The sequence below is a fragment of the Astatotilapia calliptera genome, chromosome 14, assembly GCF_900246225.1.
Source record: "Astatotilapia calliptera chromosome 14, fAstCal1.2, whole genome shotgun sequence".
NCBI lineage: Eukaryota > Metazoa > Chordata > Actinopteri > Cichliformes > Cichlidae > Astatotilapia > Astatotilapia calliptera.
Window position 1 is genome coordinate 7,718,831 of NC_039315.1, and position 19,047 is coordinate 7,737,877.

Here is a 19,047-nt window from a genome sequence, read left to right on the forward strand (position 1 = left end):
TTACATCCAGTGAAAAACCAAACACTCTTTGATTAGTATCAAATAAAGGAGCAGCCGCAGTATGAAAAGCTTTTCCACCTCCCTAGTGTCTGATAAAGTAGCATATTACTGTCTGTGAGATAGTCCTGATAATACCAGCTGCATGCAGAGCACAAATCAAAGTATTGCTTATTCTCGGCACACATTTAAAGCTATAAAACATTTTGGAAATGGACAGCTACTGGATCTTCTGCTGTTAATTTTTTCCAAATGCATTAATCAAAACAACAAGAAATCACATCTTTTTTGACTACCAGAGAGAGACAAAAGGCAGCATGTCAACACATAAAGACAAACATCGGTCGTCTGTTTCACGTTTTCTGCGATTCGTCTGTTTTTGGGAATAAAAGATCCAGCGAGCACGGCACAAATTTATGAACCATCTGTGTGTAATTAAAGCCTCTGTGTGTGATGGATCTCCCTTGCAGACATCTTACCTAGTTGAAACTGGCTTGAGCTGTTGTTGCAGGTTTGCTGTACTTCCTCGCTGTCCCATCCCAGTGGATAGAGTGCGCAGCCCGATCCTATGAGCAGACCTGAGAACGAGATGAAGAGCAGGACAGTCGGGTCATGTGACGAGGGAATAGCACTAAAGACCGATCACCGGGGGTTCAAAAATATCACAAAACGTAGCAGCAGGCTGCAAAGACACCGTTTACGAGATAAAACCTGCAGCAAGGACAAACTCATCATCAAGGTGCTCGCTCAGCTCCTTGACGAAGGCCAGCATTGTTTTTAGGAAACCTCGCCTCTCCGGGTTTTTTTTTATAATTTAAGAATCTTTTAAGCGCTGTGAATAAAAATGCAAAGCGCCATGTGTTTTCTTATTTGTTCCATCCAGATATCAAGCAAGGTTTAATTAATTTTAACCTCAGGTTTTGTGCGGATTCTTCCTCATTATTTGGTCAATGATTTAATTAAAATGATCAAAAAGAGACAATGAGCTGTTGCTCTACAGGCATACGTGTGACCTCACCTCTGTGGTTCTTCCTTCTCCTTATCCGCAGCTTCTCATTCTTGTTCTTCCTATTATGTTTTAGCACATATCACCAGAGAGGCAGCACTCACCGCGTCCATCAGTTCTACCTCTGAACTAAGCCTCGCAATCCTTTGGTACATGACACGGGCTGTGATTTTACTACTCTATCACATTTATACAGCAACAAAACAAAGCACCACAGCCATGTAGCTCATAAAACTGAAACAAATGAATGAGAACATATGCAAATAACTTGGCAATTTCTCACTGAGGCAACAGTGAAAAAAACAAGCATTTTTGGTACACAATAATTACTGTAAAACTCTGGAAAATCCTTGAGGGACTTCTTTATGTCAGTGATTAAAGAGACTTATGATTATGCCTAAAGCTGCGCACAGAGACAAGAGCAAAATCTAGTCAAGGCCATTACATTAAGGATTAATATCCTCAATATTTGCCTGCAGCCAGGTCTTGACAAGTTATTCCCTGGATGTCAAGGCCTGTCTCTTAAAATTACCCTGTGGGGGCCCCTGGTAGGTGGCTCTGCCATCACATTAGCTTAATCCCCTCAGATGTGTCTGCTCTGCTATCAGTTATGGGATGTGATGATGGCAGCAGAGGGAGAGACGGGAAGAAAGCGCTGCCTTCCAACCTGATTACCCCTGCCATCCAGGTCTGCCTTATTACATCTAGGCCAGATAACAAGCAGGAATTAGTCCACATGTTAATGAGGATGGGCTAGACAAACTGGCTAACATCTGAGGAGGAGTAGGTAGAGTGAAAGAGACATCTGTGTTGTCCCTGGTCACAGCCAAAAGGACAAACGAAAACGGGCTGTCTCAAATCAATTGGGTGAAACTCTGGCATGTTGATGAGAATGAGGGGATAGCAAAAGGCTCTGACCATGTCTGTGTCATTACAGCTCAGGATCAGAGGGGATCCAGGGATTTTAATACATAACAACTGAGCTGTTTCTCCCTCAAACCCTTAAGAAAACTTCAGACGAACTCCTCCTTCAGACCTAAAAATACTACCTTTAGCCCGTGCACTGCAGCAAAAGCGAAACAGGAGCATTTGATGTAAATCCCTATTCAAGCAACCACTATGGATACCTGATGAGTCTAAAAACCCACTATTTTAAAAGGTGCAAAAATGTATTTAGGAGGAAGGGTGCATTCACGCAGCCATTAAATTTTCTCGGTTACATAATGTTACTCGGTATGTTTTGATTCAAATTTGTAATAGCAAAGACTGTAAAGCATGCCAGCATGATAATGTATTCATGATTAATATTTAACATAATTTAAAATTCTCTTTCAAGTGTTGTGTAATGCAGAGATAGAGCAGCATGTAATCAAACTGAATTTCCTTGCAGCAAAATGAGAGGAGGTAAAAAAAAGAAAAAAAGAGCAAAAAAAAAAACGACTTTATTTCCCAGAGATGTTATTATTCTATCCAGTGAGGTATAATATTTCCATTTGAAAAATCAAACTTGATGGCAATTCTCAATCATACTTTGGTTAACACGTTTGCTAAAACGATCAAAACCATAAAGTTGCTCAGTTCTGCAGCAGGCACCAAACAGAGTAGAATGGGAAAAGAAAGACTTCATTGCATAGTTTCCACATCAGGTCAGATTATGATGATGACAGTGAATGCTGGAAATTGCTCCAAGACTACGGGCGGGAGGGGAATTATTGCCACAACAAAGACTGGAGCTGAGGTTCATTGTGTAAGCGCCTAAAATCAAAGGTTTCCATGTGAAATGTCACTGTTGGCTGTTGTTTTTTGGAAGTAAACTCCCAGAGTCTGCAACGCTGCAGTGGGTGAAATCAATGTGAGCGCTCACATGTTACCGTAACACTATTAAGACAGTTACCGTGGGAGCAGATGAACAAAAAATATGGGCACACTGCTAAGGTGTAAATATGAGGTCCCACGTTTCTCTTTTGGCTTTTATTTATTTGATTTCTTCATTTTTTTTCCTCACGATGGCTAATTCCATCAAATCCCATCCTCCACACTCCACACTGGTTATTGAAAACCAGAGGTAGGGGGGCTGTTGACTGGGATGTAGGAAAAAGATTACTGAGAAAGAAAAAACCCCAAAAACATTCTTTCACATAATGTTCATGAGCCAAGCTGTTAGAAAGAAGTGTGCTGTTGTGAGAGGCAGCTACCTCAGGCTCTCCTTCTGCATGCACGCTGTTATAGTCAGATACTTCTCATCCTTCTTATTATCCCGTCCTAAGCTAACACTGCTACACCCCGATCTGCACAAACACACAGTTGGGGATTTGTGTCAGTTAGCGTGTGGTTGTCAGCTATAGATATGCTTCTCGACCTTTTGTGCCTTTCCAAGTGAGATTGAAGATTTCCTTTATTGCGACTGTTCTTGAATGTTTCAAGATGTTCTCACATTTTGTGACCTAAATCGAATGTCCTGAGTCCTGGTGTGAAACCTACTCAAGTTACAGACACACGACGGTCACAAGCACTAAAGCTAATTAACCATAAACAGCATTTTACTGCATGGAACTTCACATTCTCTTTGCTGCAAAACAGATTCTCTGAAAGAATTTAAAAGTCTTGAATTACGAGTCGTTTCGTTTCATTGAGGTCTTTGAGGTATTTCAGAGCTTTTCCCAAAGCACAGAAAGGAAATCGTCTCTTTCAGACAACATGAACAGCAGATGGTCTCATGATGAAATCGTTGCAGGACTCCGCTATAAGCTGTCATGAGAATAGTTAGTGGAATAAACCACAAGTCTGTCACAGAGCCTTTGCTGCAGCTAGATGACACTCTGAGACTGACAGAAAGGATGACAAATATGAGAAATATACAACAACAGCTTGCATCGACACACAGAGGCAGGCAGAGGAGTTATCACACCTAATACCCCCCCAAAATAAACTGACCCGCTGAAATGTCTGTGCGATCAAATCTGCCTCTAAAGCAAAGAATTAGTGAACATAAAAGTTCCATTACAGATACGAACTATTCTGTAGCCTGTCACTTTAATAACCTCTCTGATTTCCTCCTGTAGCTTTCAGCATGTGGAGCAGATTTCTCTTCACAGATGGGGTGATGGTGACAGGAGGTTATGTCAGAGAGAGCTTTTGTGCATGCACTCCTTATGAACATTGTAACCACTGCGAGGGTTTTTAGTGTAATGTTATGATTAAACTATAATGGTCCATATATGCTATGCCTGATGGTTGTACAGCATTTATCTCTATTGATGAATATTCTACCACATTATGTAGAATATATGTTGATGGTCTTTGTGTTTCTTTACTGTCTCTATAGATACTTTCTCAAACTAGTCCACTTGATTTTTATACTGTGTTCAGCTGGTATTACTGTAATAGGGGTCCAAGCAGCAGAGCTGTTGGATAAGCCCTAGTATTCCTGCATTGGTGTCTTCTTTCTTCTTTTAACATTTAACGCTCTCTTGAGTGCCACCCATAGGTCAAAGTCGGAGGTGTGATTATAAGCATAACTATGGAAGCCCGTTTCCGCCACTAAAAAGAAAAAAGTACCCATAACTTGAAATTTCGACTTATTAACTCAAAATTTTGAGAAAAGTCACTTGAAATTTCGAGTTAGCGCTGCCAATCAGTAATCTATGTGAATGACAATGACATGAAATGCCTTTCCCTAACAGCCACACTTTGAACATAATGATATCAAATTGTCATGGCAACTGTGCCCGGCTGAACTACTAAGTCCACTAGTCGTTGCTTGAGCCCATTGAAAAGTTTTGCACTGATCTGCATGCATGCTTTTTTAAGATTCAGTTTTATCTACTGCTCCAGTGCAACTGAAGTCAAATGAACTGTACTGAAAAGCCAAATTTGTTACTTAGTGAGCTTGTTTTTTTTTTTTTTTTTTACTATTTCAGCACTCCTCTAAGCTGTCATGATAGGGTAGTTAGTGGAATTCACCAGAATGCTGTTGCAGAGGCAAGGCAGGAACTCATAATCTTTAGAAATCTGCCAGCACCATCATCCACAGACCCCGTGTGTGCTTTCCACAGAGGTGATTAAGGATCCAAAGAGCTAGCTTTCTTTAGTAACATCAATCATGACCTCAGGTCAAATTTAAAGATTCCCCTTAGCTTTCCGGGAGATCAGGAGAGGTTCAAGTGTGTCTCTATCTTGGAGGTATGTTTGTTTGCCTTACTGCATTTCGCCAGCAACCACTGTTTGTAGAGCGTGCCCCCCCCCATTTTTGAAGTTTTGTTTCAGTTGCTTTGGCAGCCAGCTGATGCTTTATAAGCTTCAGGGGTGGATGAGGCGAAGAAGAGGAGGAAAGGGCTGGATAGTGAGTGCAGTGCAGAATATATGAGGCCAGGCAACTTATTCATGATCGAGTTTCAATTGATCTCCGTGTGGTCATTATCGGAATGACTATGTCAGGGCTAATAGCTTGTCTGAAAGGCTCTTCTATGAACTTGAAAGAGTTGGGTTAAATAGATTTAACCAAATACAATCAGCCTCACATATCAGTGTACAATCCAGAAAATCTGCTCTAATATAGTGATCTTTCTTCTGCCTCTGCTTGCCTCAGATTTCATCATCACAGTTGAGCACTTTTTTCAAATCAAATTATTGCCTGCCTAAAAAGCATACAGAGAAGTGTTTTATTCCATCACGGCTAAGCCATTGTTCCCCATCTTTTTTTCTCTGTCAATGCTTTTTTACCTGAATGAAAAACTGCCCCCTTTTCATATCCCCCCACATTCTCTGATTCAGGCAGTGCTGATGCCTTTTGTCAAGCTTTCTTGCTCTCTGTCAAGACCCAAGGAATTTCTTTACCCTCTTTCATGCCCCGAGACAATACCATTCAAGGTTATCATTCAAGAGGCCAAAAAGGGCAGGGGGAAAAAATGCAGAGGCTAAAGCTGGAGAGAATTTTTGTGGCCAGGGAATTGGAGTGTGGATGTGCCTGAGTGAGCTGGCTTAATGTAAGACAGTCCCTTTTGGGCTTGGAAGATCATCCAAAAGAAGTAGGAAAATGTAAGAGCAACCACACCTGGGAAGACAGTCTTGTTCTTCTATTAATATACCCTTTGCTCAGCATATGTGTTAAGACTTTTACTTACCAGAAACATGCCAAAGATGGATAAAAACTACACGATCAATAAACTGCTTCATTACTCCAGGAAATGCATGAAACGTGACTCTAGCCACATTGTCATTCTCTCCGTGTTTATCTTCCAGAGCTATAATGAAAAGCACCAGGGGTTCACAGTGTCATATCAGCCTAAAGAGGCCAGTGTGACTAATCTGTTCACAGACCCGTCCCTGCATGTCGAGGCATGAATTCTCTTTCATTTAAAAAACAAGACAAACAATAACATGTAACGTTTCCCTGCCTGCTTTTTAAAAAAAATCTTATTTTGATTGGCTCTGTCATTCAAGTTGGACTGGCTTAGTCGTTCTAGCAGGGCTTACTCCTGTGTGAGCATTTTTGCTGGAAAAGTTGGGGAATTTTTTGTGAGTGAGAAAGGGATCTGGAGTTTCACTTGAAAGGAGCAGTGAGATGGTTAGATGGAGGAAAAGGGAGGTGCAGAGACAGGAGGGATTTAAATAGGGTATGTGAAGTATGTGATATTTGATGTGCACAGTGAAGCATATAAATATTTGCTGCTGCTGCAAGTGACTGGCATTTGGCTGCAGCTGACTGTTAGTCTTCTGATTGGTTTTCCGTGGCTCAAGAGTTGGGAGTTCGCCTTGTAATCGGAAGGTTGCCGGTTTGAGCCCCGGCTTGGACAGTCTCGGTCGTTGTGTCCTTGGGCAAGACACTTCACCCGTTGCCTACTGGTGGCGCCAGTGTCCGGCAGCCTCGCCTCTGTCAGTGCGCCCCAGGGTGGCTGTGGCTACAATGTAGCTTGCCATCACCAGTGTGTGAATGTGTGTGTGAATGGGTGGATGACTGGATATGTCCTTAGGGACTAGTAAAGCGCTATATAAAATACAGGCCATTTACCATTAAAAAGTATCAAGTATTTTTAGTTTATTCATGTTATTTTGTTAAGTAGCTACCTCTGCGATCCTGCCACATACAGGGCAGCTGGAAAAGACATAGTGGGAAAGATGCTTTTCCTGTTCTTTTTAAGGTGTTTTCATACTTGTACTGTTGAGTCTGTGGAAACTGAAATCTGGTTTTCTTTCCCCTTGGTACAGTCCATTTGTGCAGATGTTAACACAGCAATCACACTCAAGTACAGTGTGATCCGATCTTGATCTGACCCAGCTACCAAACTGTGCATGGTACGGTTTGAGCAACATGTCTTCCACATAGCCACATATGCTTTGCATTCTGGGATGTGGCTGATTACCATAGACATGCAGGAGTAAATTCTCCCTGTTATCCACTAGTTACGAACATGGCACCTTCTTCCTATATTTACTTTTGTTCTCCCTGCTCCAGACACATGTGGCCAATAAGTGGATTGAGGGCTCTCGCATGGTTTGTAGCGACACATTTTTGATTCCCTTGGTGTTTCCTGTTTGCTAGAAAAAGCCACAACTTTACAAACTCATAATTCAGACCAGAGTAAACGAACTACAGGTGAAAAAACATCCTTACTTGGTACCCAGGGGCTGGACCATGGCCAACTTCCAAGCAGAACTTCATATTCATTTAAACTACACACAATTACCTCTGTTATTTGCACAGTTATTGTTAAAATTACAAGTTTAAAAACCACACCCTTTCTGACATCCCTACATCCATCATATTACATCATATCCTGACAGTCTGTTAGACACACCAAGGACTCTATAACTGCACCCTCTCAGCCTGGCAGGCCTTTTGTGTCCCTGCCATTATACTGAAAACAAAGAAAACAGAACCATCAAGATGGTTGATGCATTAGTGTAGTTGAATTTAAGTTAACCTAATTCATTGAATCCTTTCAGCAGAATATTAGTACTACAGTTTTAGTTTGATCTGTAATTGCATTTATTTGTCTTTATGTATAAGGAAAAACCCACTGAACCAACCACCCACTCAACAAGCTACAAATTCTAAGAAATAAGCCTTTGGAACGACTTTTCGCATCCCAAGTGTCGATGTGCACGCTGCATCACATGTGCTGTGAGCCAACGCAACCGCCTTCACTGCAGTTTTTTTTCTATTATGTCATTATTATGCTGACAAAATCTGCCCAGAACGACATGCAAAGTATTGCCAAAGTACGGCAGATGGCGTCTTCTGCCATGATGAAACTGACAGACAGACTCACGAGGTGAAAACAGTACCTGCCACACTGTCACAGCTAATAATAAACTGAATAAATTTGTTGCCTACTGCGTGATGGTTGACTACACACAGAAACTCTGCTAGTCCGCAGCTTCTGTTTAGTTTCATGTTTCTCCATGATTTGCTTCACAATTTGAATATCAAACACAGGAAACTCTATTACTGACCCGGTCGGTGAGATCAGAGCACTGTGACAAACACAGTCTGACTATTCATTCAGAGTGTGACCATCATCTCCATGACGCACCCACCTCATCTTCTCTTTGGTATTTGCTTCCGGCCCACAAAAAAGGTCAAACTGATAGAAACACTCACACACCCACATTATTATTTCATGCTCATATGATGTCTGTGTGGTTTTACTTTTATGTCATCCTGCAAACCTACATGTTTTTTCATGTATTCTCTCATTGTTTGGCTTATTTGCCTTTTGTCTGTCGAACATCAGTTGCCCTCCAGGAATGACTTTAAAGTAAGCTGAACAAAAGTGAATTAGAGTGTTTTAAATATCCATCAACAACCCTTATGCCGTTTAGTGGCTAATCAAATTAACATTTTGTCAACTGTATCTTGATTTAGCAAGTCAATTTAGTAAGTTCCTTACATTGTCAGAGATATATAGTATATGAGACGATCTTACAGAGTTTAGTTGACGAAATTTGGACTATGCTTTAGGATAATTTTGTCATTAGTAGGCGTGACAAATATTTTCTACAAGCAGAACTTAGGGCAGAGATAAACCCGTGGTAGTTAAAAAGTACTTATAAGTTAGGGCTGTGGAAAAACTTGAGTAAATCAAAAACTTTAATGACTAATGACTTTAATGATTGATGTAATCAGTTTCGATGACCAAAAATAAGTCAGAAATGATGAACAGCAGGTCTAGTTTGCCTGTGCCCCTCTGCTGTTAACTCAGTCTCATTTCTCTCCTGGTCCACCCATCAGTCAACATCACTGGCCCTGGGCGGAAAGAGCAGTTTGTGTTTTATTGATGTGTTTCAGTGCTTTTGCTAAAGGCGTTCTGTCAAGAGCTGGCCTTATCTAATCACACCATTCATTTGTCACACAGTTTCCTACTACAACCAGTAATTAATAAAAACACCAATTACACAACAAAATGAACTTCTGCTTCATCGGGCGTGATCAAAACCTCTCTCGGTCTGCTAGCCCAGGAGAACAACACGGTGCAGAAAATGTGCACAAGCTGAAAATGGGCTGTGCTAAATACGTAGCAAGTAACTTTCAAAAGAGAACATCCTGTGGATGCGTGCGGAGAATGAGCTTTTCACACAAGGGCGTAGATATTTTCTGTATGTCTCACCCTTTCCACTGACAAACCCATGGCTCTCTGCAAGCGTAACAATGTCTCCTCTGATCTCATACTGCAAATTGGATATCATTCCCCCTCCTTTTGGCTAAGATGAGAGTGCAAGTAGGAGGTATGGAAAAAGAAAGAAAGAAAAGAATTTCAGCAGCATCCAAGAGAAATTTCTCCTTTTTATTTTCCAAATGCTACTCATTTAGTTTTCCTTAAATGCAATGCATACTTTAACCTTTCTCTTAAATGTAGTCACCTCTGTGCTAAAGCTAGTGTGTAAAATCCTGAAAATTATATTCATATTGTATATCTTAGAAACCCTACCATTCCTGGATCACTTGACTTCTACTGTTATCAATTTGCTGCCTTATTCCCCCCCCCCCCCCAAACAAAGTCCAAAGAAAGATTAGCTTTTGAGCTATCTAGCAATATTTTAATGACTTATTATCACTATGAAGCTTGGTGGCAGGGTGGTGACAGTAAGCTACTTTGCTTGCACATGACACAGATGGAATCAAAGACAACTCTCAGGCTATTCTGGGCAACAGTTTTTCAGCCCTCTTTCAAATCAATTTTCAGTAATTAAAAGAAAGACGAAGAATGTGCTAAATAACATGCATCTATGGCAAAGTGTTGAAGAAATGATCTGCATGGCAGCCTGGAATCTCTGTAAGTCATAGCTTTTCCATCAAGAGTCAAATGAAGAAGAAAATGTATGTTGAGCACAACAGAGCCAAAGGCGATGAAAATCCTCCTCAGGGTAGGATCTACTTTATAGGGTCCTGTGTAGCTGTTTTAACTGGGTCATATCTGATGTGTCGAGTAGCTCCCTCCTCCCACTGACAGAGCCTTACAGAAAAGCATAATGGTGTGCCATGTGTCCGAAAGCCGGCATATACCTACAGCACTGCGTTCCTTTCTTAATTACCCTTTATAATGAGCAAAAAGCATGCTAGCACAAGGCCTTCTAGGGAGAGGCAAATGAAAGACATTGCAATCTACGCTGTAATATTCATGTTAATAGCATCCAAATATGCAATGAATGTTTTAGTATCCTCCATGCAGACACTGCCAGATATCAAAATGCCTTTGACAGTACTGGGTCTCATCATGTGAGCTGCTCCATACCGCAAACACAAAGAGCCTCCTTTCAAAAGACAATGCAACGCTTCAGGGATCAAGGAAAAACTGACTCCCAATGCCAAGTGTAGCTACAAAGTACTCCACAGCCTGTGTTTAAAATCCCGGCCCACTACATTCACGCTGCCTTCTGGGACACACACCAGGCTAGCTCACCACCAGGGATTTAGTTGGATTGAGTTTAAGCAGCCTTACTCTGCTCTCTAAAATCAAATATTCCCTAAACTAACAGGTCACTCTCGCTTCCAGGGTTTCATTGTGTGGGTGTGATGTGAAAACCATTCAGCAAGAGCGGGCTCTCTTAGGACCTGGGGCCAATTCTAAAGCCTTGAACATGTGTATGGATATCACCAGAACATAGATAACATATACATATATATATATAAAAATGTAGTAAACAATTTCTGAAGGTAAATAAGGCTTTATACTGAGAAAAGAAAAAATGTTTCATAACTACATACTGTCTCTTAATGTCTATTTTCAGTCCGCATGCTAAGCTAAGCTAACTATGAGATGATGGAAGTTTTGCATTTCCCATCCCCACATACTAACAACTTCAAAAGTCAAACATTTTTTTTAGTGTCTTACTTATTTACAACCACCCATCCATTCTCTTCTGCTTATCCAATTCAGATCACATGTGGAAATTACTTTTAAAAGAAATAACTTCTTATGCATTAATGGTGAATGGTTATATGATAAAGCTCGAGTGGCTCCTCTTTCATGTTCTGCCGTACTGTTGACATTTAAGAGCCCTTGAGGAAGAGAATAGCAGAAATGAGAGCACATTATGCAACATGTCAAGTAGTCTGTGAGCAATACAAAAGGGCAAATGGAGAGCCAGAGATCAGATTATATGTGCTCATATAATCATGTGTGCTCATGACATTTTGTATGATACTGAATTGGTATTGTGATCCTATAATCTTATAATATCTGGTTTATCCTGTCCACTCAAGGATGAAAAGCTTTCTGCCACAGTGACTTTACAGATTGAAACCAAACAGATGTCAAGAAAAGGCTACTGGTTCTATTTCAGGTGAAGTTTTACCATTACAATACTTTATATTGCTATGCCATCCATGACAGTGCAGTAAGTACTGAGGTAAAATGAAGCTAATGCTCTTACATTGTAGGAGACTGTGCTGATGAAATTATAGCTTCCTTGTGAACTCTTGTATTTTGGGCAGTGCTGTTAGACTCACAAATGATATAATATCATCTGAAAAAAGTCCAGTTTCTCGACACTGAGTAGTTGGAAAAGCGACATCACAGAGAAACTTGTTTGAGTCACTTTGGTCTTAAAATCTCAGATGCGGTAAAGCATGATGAAATATACAGAGCCCCTGAAGTCGTTTCCAAAACTAGTGATTATTTTTTTCCTTCTTCATTAGACTACTAGCTAAATGTGATGACTTAATTCCTGTTTTGACATGCACTTAAATTCCATGTTCATCTTGATAAACAGTTTCTAATTTGTCAGTTAAGCCCTTAGGCAGAATAAATCAAAAACATTTAAGGTAAAGAAATAAAAGCGTCTGGATGAGAATGAACTCCGACAAATTAAAACCCAAAGGGTTGGGCGATAGCGGGTGGACTGAAAATGAAGCACTTTATATGGGTAATTATAGAAAATACAGACAACAACCACAAATATGTGAAATGGCATTGCTTTGCTTAGTGCCGCATACATTTAGGAAAAAGCGAAAAGCCACACTCTAACGCAGGATGATAAATGGATAGGTTATTTATCATATTTTTAAAGGAAAATGAAAAGGTGGTATACTGGTCAAGTTTGTTTTTACTATGCCCCAGACAATAAAGACCTAACACCTCTATTACACTTGTGCCTCCCACAACCATATGGCTTCAATCTGCAGCAGGCATTCATGCCATAAGAGCAGTGGATCATATGAATCCACACATTATAGCAAGGCCACAAGGACGAATGAAAATCAATAGTTCCCTGGGACTTTCCAATACTGCCTTTCACTGAGGAAATATATATATATATATATATATATATATATATATATATATATATATATATATATATATGCGCAGTAAGATGTGGGAACAATGGTCTTTAAGCATGGTTGGTTTGCTCCACTACTCATGGTGTTTTTAATTTTCCACTATCCCACTGCCTTCTGCTTAATTAACTCTGGACTAACAGCAGTGTATGCCTGGGTATCGTATAACTTGGCAGACAGACCTCTCAGTTTCTCTTAAAGAAACAACATTAGGAAGACAATGCAAAGCAAAGCTAGACTTCAATTTCTCAAAATTCGTTATTTCTAACTCACTTAAATGGTTTCACAACACCTTGAAATTTAATAGTAAAGTCTAAGATTGTAGTTAAAACAAACAAAAAAGCCTGTGGATGCATAAAAAAAAAAATCAATTTTGACCAAAGTGAACAAACTTGGACTCGACTGAAGGAATGAAATGCAAAAATTCAGTCAGCTGCCACTTCACATATACATTAAATTGAACTAAATTACTAAATACATTTAGTAAGATTAAAGTTTCAGTTCCACAAATGTTCCACAATAGAAGTGAAGCACAATGACATGGCATCCAGAAGTAATAGAAGTACAGGACAGATTGCTACTCACAGTGTTAAATTACAGTTGGAAAGCGTTAAATTACACCAATATCTCAAATTGTGAATACAATTATCAGCAATCTTTCTGAATTATATATATATTATATTAAGTTACTTTCCAACCCATGGTGTATTAGTTCTGTACAAACAGAGTTATAAAATTCCATTTTTTAAGATCCATCTGTATTCATGAACATGAACCAGTGTCTTCAGAAGCTTAAATTGGAAGATAAAACTCGGGTCCGCTACACTGATGATGTATTAGAGAGCTGCTTTGTGGAATAAAACTATGAAATTTCACAGCAAAATTAACTTTGCGTCATTATAAAGCTCTCAGCGATGAGGCTCTCGCCTCCATAATGTCATGCATCCACAAAGGCTCACTGTCAATAGAACTCGGGTCACAAAACATCCCCTGATTGATTCAGTCTGAGTGTCTTTGGATCAAAGAGGGGCTTGTTCCTACTCACAAATTATGACTGATTTGTCCTAGATCATAGGTTACTGCATGTGCACAGTCATCATTTTCTTTTTTTTGTCTTGAATGTTTATTACTGTAACCCTGTTATGGCAGCTTGACTGTGACTGAATAGGCTGCTAAGGGCTGTTGAGAATGTACCACAGGACATTTCAGAGCTAGTCACTCTGATTGATTGAGCCATAAAGAGTTTGTCCATGGGGTTAACAGGACCCGGACAAAAGATTAAGAGTCTGTTGAGTGTTGATTAATGGTCGAGGATATAACCTCTGGCCAGTGGTGCTGAAAGATTTATATAAACAGGGTCTCAGCAGCAAAATATTTTACACACACTGAATTGGAGTAATCTAAAGTTGGCGAGAACAAAACAATTACAGGATATCCGCAGGACATGAGCTAAATCAAAACAGAATTGTCACAACTCTGTAATCGGACAAACAAGTGTATTATTAACTGACAGAAGAGGTAGAACAAAAGCAAGCTAGGAAATAGGATGAACCATAAAATAGAACTGAAATGGAACAGCCTCACTTTCATTTTTCGTTTTCTAAGTGAGAAGGAATGTGATGACGGGGGGAGAAAAATTTCCTCTGCATATTTATACAGGACGTTGTCTGTGTCAAGCCCTGCCCCACCCCCTGGACTTGGACTGCCTGATTAGCATTCAGAGAATTCATTAAGACACAATCGCTGGTCTATGGGAACATGGGAATTCTTGATGGAGGAGAGGTTGAGTTCAGCCCGCTGGGTAACTTACTACAGAGAAAAACACCCCATCCCCCCAAACCTGAAGGTCACCACGTCCTTACTCTGCTACTGATCTGATGGATCAGAGACACACAGCCAATGCGGAGGAGGGGGATTGTCTTAAGATCTTTATTTGCACACGCTCTGTTGTTTCCAGCATCCGAAAAATGTGCACTAACTCTGCCTGAGAAAAAGGCATGACTAAACGCTAGTCTGACTTTTGCCTTGACTACCCCCAAAGGCAATCTCCCACAGTCCATCAGTTCCATGTTATAAAAGTGTTTCCCTTGTAAGCTATAAAAAAAAATATAAATAAAATCTGACTTTTATGCTCGCACACCATCCATCCTTCAAAGTTTTACCCCCACCCCAATTTCCCCAACTATTAAAATCAATGTAAAGATGAATGAACCGCAGAAACCAAGGGGACATTGGGTAGACAAATTCTTCCGGCTGCGCCAATGGGTCATACATTAGGAAGGCGAGCTTTGGTTGCAACCCAGTGATGAATCATTCCTCAGGGAAGTACTACACACTTCAGCCCGTTTAATAAAAAACACCAAAAAAAGTGTCCCGCATGAAAGCTTCACAATAATAAATCACAAGCGATGCATGCAGCGACGCTGCACAAATCCAGCAGTTTGGCTTTGGTCTCCGCTCACTGCTGGACTGTCATTCTGCTATTTCTTTCATCCCGCTGTGGTTGCTTTGATTTGCAGCACAAATATGAATCTTTTTGTCATTACCTCCTTCCTCAGAAAATGATTTCAAATTATAAAGGAATTATCCAGCAGAGGGACAAATACTTCCCTGGGGTTTAATATCACAATTTATGCTTAAGTGTTTCTCTTGAAGTGGTCTCTTGATGGCTGATTAAATTTTAAGCATGCATTAGTTTTAAGGGTTTCACAGTAAAATTAATTACCAGTATACCAGTATGGGGGGTAAAACGAAGAACTGTTGTAAAAGTCCACAACAAATACCCCTAAGAGACATTTGTGCCACATCCTCAAGCCTCCTTCTTTGCTTTTTTTTACCACTACATGGAAGAAAGACTTTGATCATCCACTGCATCTCACTCAGAAAAAGAAGATGAAAACAGAGTCGGGGCATAAGAGTTGGGGTTTTTCACACGAGGGAATGCAGAGCGGTAGGAAAATGAGGTGAACAGCAGCCACAAAAAGAGAGCAGAAAACCTCCAGCAGCTGCAGCACCCTCGACAGGAAACTAAGCTGCTGAAGCAAGTGTCAAACAAAACAAATTGCTTAAACCCCTGTGACACGTTGCGAGGTCTCATGACAAGAGTGGAAATTAAGTTGCCACAGACAGAGAATGCCAAGACTAGATCACCAATATGAAGAATAATGCTGACTCTGATGGCAGTGGTGAGGTGTGTGCATTAGTGTGCTTACGAGGTATCGCTTCACACATGAGAATTAATTCATAAATCACTAGACATGTGGCTCCTTTGTCCAACAAGGGATTGGAATTCTTTTATGCACCATGTTCTGTTTTTTGTAATGGAGCCAAAGCTAAAATAGACTTCCTCTCAGCAGGGACTAGAGTATTCTGTCTCAAAAGATCCCTTCTTCTCTCAGAACCCAGGCATGGCTGACACGAATGTGACAGCACGAGTGAGTCAACATACCCAGGCAGTGCACTTTCATTTAGGAAGGAGGGAGCGCTTCAAAGTTCAGCTTATGGAGTAAAGAAAGAATAAAGAACAATGAAGAGCAGTATGTGCTGGCTAAAAAGGCACTTTGAGATGGAGAGAAACTGAAATGGCAGCAACAAAAGAAACAATTTATACATTCGAGTTCATGTCAAGAAGAAGAGAAAAAGTATTTAATGCCCCTCAGGTGACTCATTTATTATTACAGCCGTAATTCACTTTTTGTAGATGAGGTTTGGTTTTCAGTGTTCTTCACTATGTTCATCGTCCGTGGCGAATCCCTTCATGGAAAAACTTTGCTGAACTACAGAGTCTATAGAAAGGCAAAGGGTAAGAATGAGCCATTACTCACACTAGAGCTAAAAAGGCACAAATGCAAGAAGACGTAAAAAAATACCAAGGTTGATGTATGGGATATATTTCAGTGAAAACTGCAACAAAGAAATGAGTGTGTTCCCATGAGTGTGTGTGACTAAGATCAGGAGCATGTTGCAAAGGTTTAAGGTACCCATTACTGCTGAGTATAGCAGCAATGGGATTAGTGGTACCCGGAGGGCACAGATGGCACCGAAATCCTCCGAGCCGTTCTGAAAAGGTCACACAAAATACAGGAGAGACCCCCCCCCCACCTACTCACCCAACCATTCACTGCTGCTAACAGATTCCTCGGGCAGGATTGTGCTCGGGCTTTTAGTCTCTCATCAATCCTCTGAATGCTCCACAATCATTCTTTTCAAGTGCGGAACAGAGGCAGGAACAGAAATGCCTTTAAAATGTCAAACGACAACAGACCTGAGTTGCAGTGTCATTGATGATATCGTGGCGAGGGCTGAATTCAATGAGAAACATGTGGCACTATAGAGGAAAACAGGTTTATCAAAGCTCTTTTGTTGAAATGTTTAATAAGACATGAAATGCAAGAAAGAAAGGACAGACGCAGAGAGATGTATAAAAAGAAATCAGTTCCAATAAATACGAATTGAGCTGATGGGCAGCTTTTAATCCCATTTGAAGGGCATTTTTGACCCCTTCATTTCTCATTTTCTCATTCATTTGTCTCTGTCATGGTGAATGTAGTCATGTTAGGTCTGCAGAAAGGAGGTTTGCATTCCTCCTCTGTTGTGCATTTCCTGCCACCATACGGCTGCACTGTCCCCAGGTGCCGGCTTGTTCGCCAGGACCATATGGCAAGGCCAGCAAAGCAGGTAGTGAGCTCCAAGACCCTACCAGTGTCACCAGTTTTCATGTTTTCTCCAAAAATACAAATATAGAATAATGAGTTAAAATATACAGACTAAGACATATGGACCACACCATGGCACGGATGTGATGTGGCTTCCAACATTAAACCTCACGAAAGTAAGGAAGGTAAGAACCTCTGTAAATCACTACAATTTATTTGATACCTTAGCACTAAGGCTGGGTTTCAATTATTGATTTTCCGATTAAAATCAATTTTAGCTTGAATAACGCGATTTCGACAGAGATGGGCAGTAAGGTTTGGAGTCTTCTCTCACCCCCGTTCTCTGCGGCCTGCTGGAGCGGGGGGGCTAGGAGGAGTTGGCCGTCCGACTGCGGTCTGGAGTGTGGGGCCTCCCTGCTGCTGCGGAGTCGGGGCGGTCTGCCTCTCCCCACCGCAGGGAAAAGGGTAACACCACCTGGGTCTGGGTGCAGTTCCCCCCTCCAGGGGCAAGGGTACCTAGACCCGGTTCGTAGAGTACGCTTGGGGAGTGTGATCGTGTGTACAGCGTCTCTTTATGTCTGTCTCCACGTTGGTTGAGTGTGGAGTAAGTGCATATGAGAGCATGAGGGGGGGAATGGATGTTTGTATCTGTGTGTGCCTGTATGTCTGTGTCTATATGTCAGGTTGGGTATCAGACGCCACCTCTCTGGGACATCTCAGGCCCTCCAAGGTTTGGAGGCCTATCTCCACCCACCACCACTTCCCCTGCCAGTGGCAGACTGCCTCAGGTGTCGGTGCATTGGTGGTTCTTTGTGTCTGGGGGTGGGCGTCCGGGTACACACCGGCTCACTCCTTGGCGGCCGCTTATCGGGGCCTGGAACCTGGGGCTCGCTCGGGCCACTTCGGAGGTGGGGTGCCCCCGGCCTCTCGGCCTGGGGCTCGGTCACTCAGGCACAGCTGGCGGCCGGCGGAGCTCACGGGCGCGTCACTGCAACTCCCCCTGGCTTCTGCTCCGCGGCTGCTGAGTGAGCCCTCATCTGGGGCTCTCCTCAGCTCTTACTGGGACAGTGGCGCGGCTGCCCCTCTGTTGGTCTTCCTTGGTCTCTTGTGTTCTGGGGGCCTCTGGATGTCTGGAGTTTTGATCTCCTCCATACCTGCTTCATACCCTGGAGGACGGGGCTGTGGCTCCCCACACTCCCTAGCAGATCGTTACATGGAGAAACCTTTGGAATGCAAGCATGCTGATCCACACAGGTATGCACACAGGTGTACACACGGGTATTCACAGACGCGGACTACAGCTTTCTTGGCTGCTGCCTCAAAGCACATTGTGCGCTGTCTATCTTGCGTGCTGCACAATATCGTTTATTACTTAGTATCTACTGATATTTACTGCTAGCTAGTTTATTGTGATGGTGCCGTTTTTTTTATTATGTTGCTCTTTGTTGTTTGCTTTCTCTTCTGTTTTTTTTCTCCATACAGGTGACCCAGGTGTTTTTTTTTTTTGTTGTTGTTGTTTGTTTGTTTTGTTTTTTTCTTTCTTCCCCCCCTTCTCACCGTCTCTTCTCCCCTTTGGTTTTCTTTCTCTCCCTCTCTTTCTTTCATTCTTT

The 19,047-nt window shown here is 41.5% G+C and overlaps 1 protein-coding gene across 1 annotated transcript in view; it reads right to left on the reverse strand.

Annotated features, from left to right (window-relative positions):
* Positions 1 to 19,047, reverse strand: part of LOC113035882 (LHFPL tetraspan subfamily member 6 protein) — a 47,668-nt gene that overhangs the window by 3,612 nt on the left and 25,009 nt on the right. Inside the window, exon 3 of the mRNA XM_026191720.1 lies at positions 477 to 575. Within this exon, the coding sequence (XP_026047505.1) occupies positions 477 to 575 (99 nt within the window). The remainder of the gene's footprint in view (positions 1 to 476; positions 576 to 19,047) is intronic.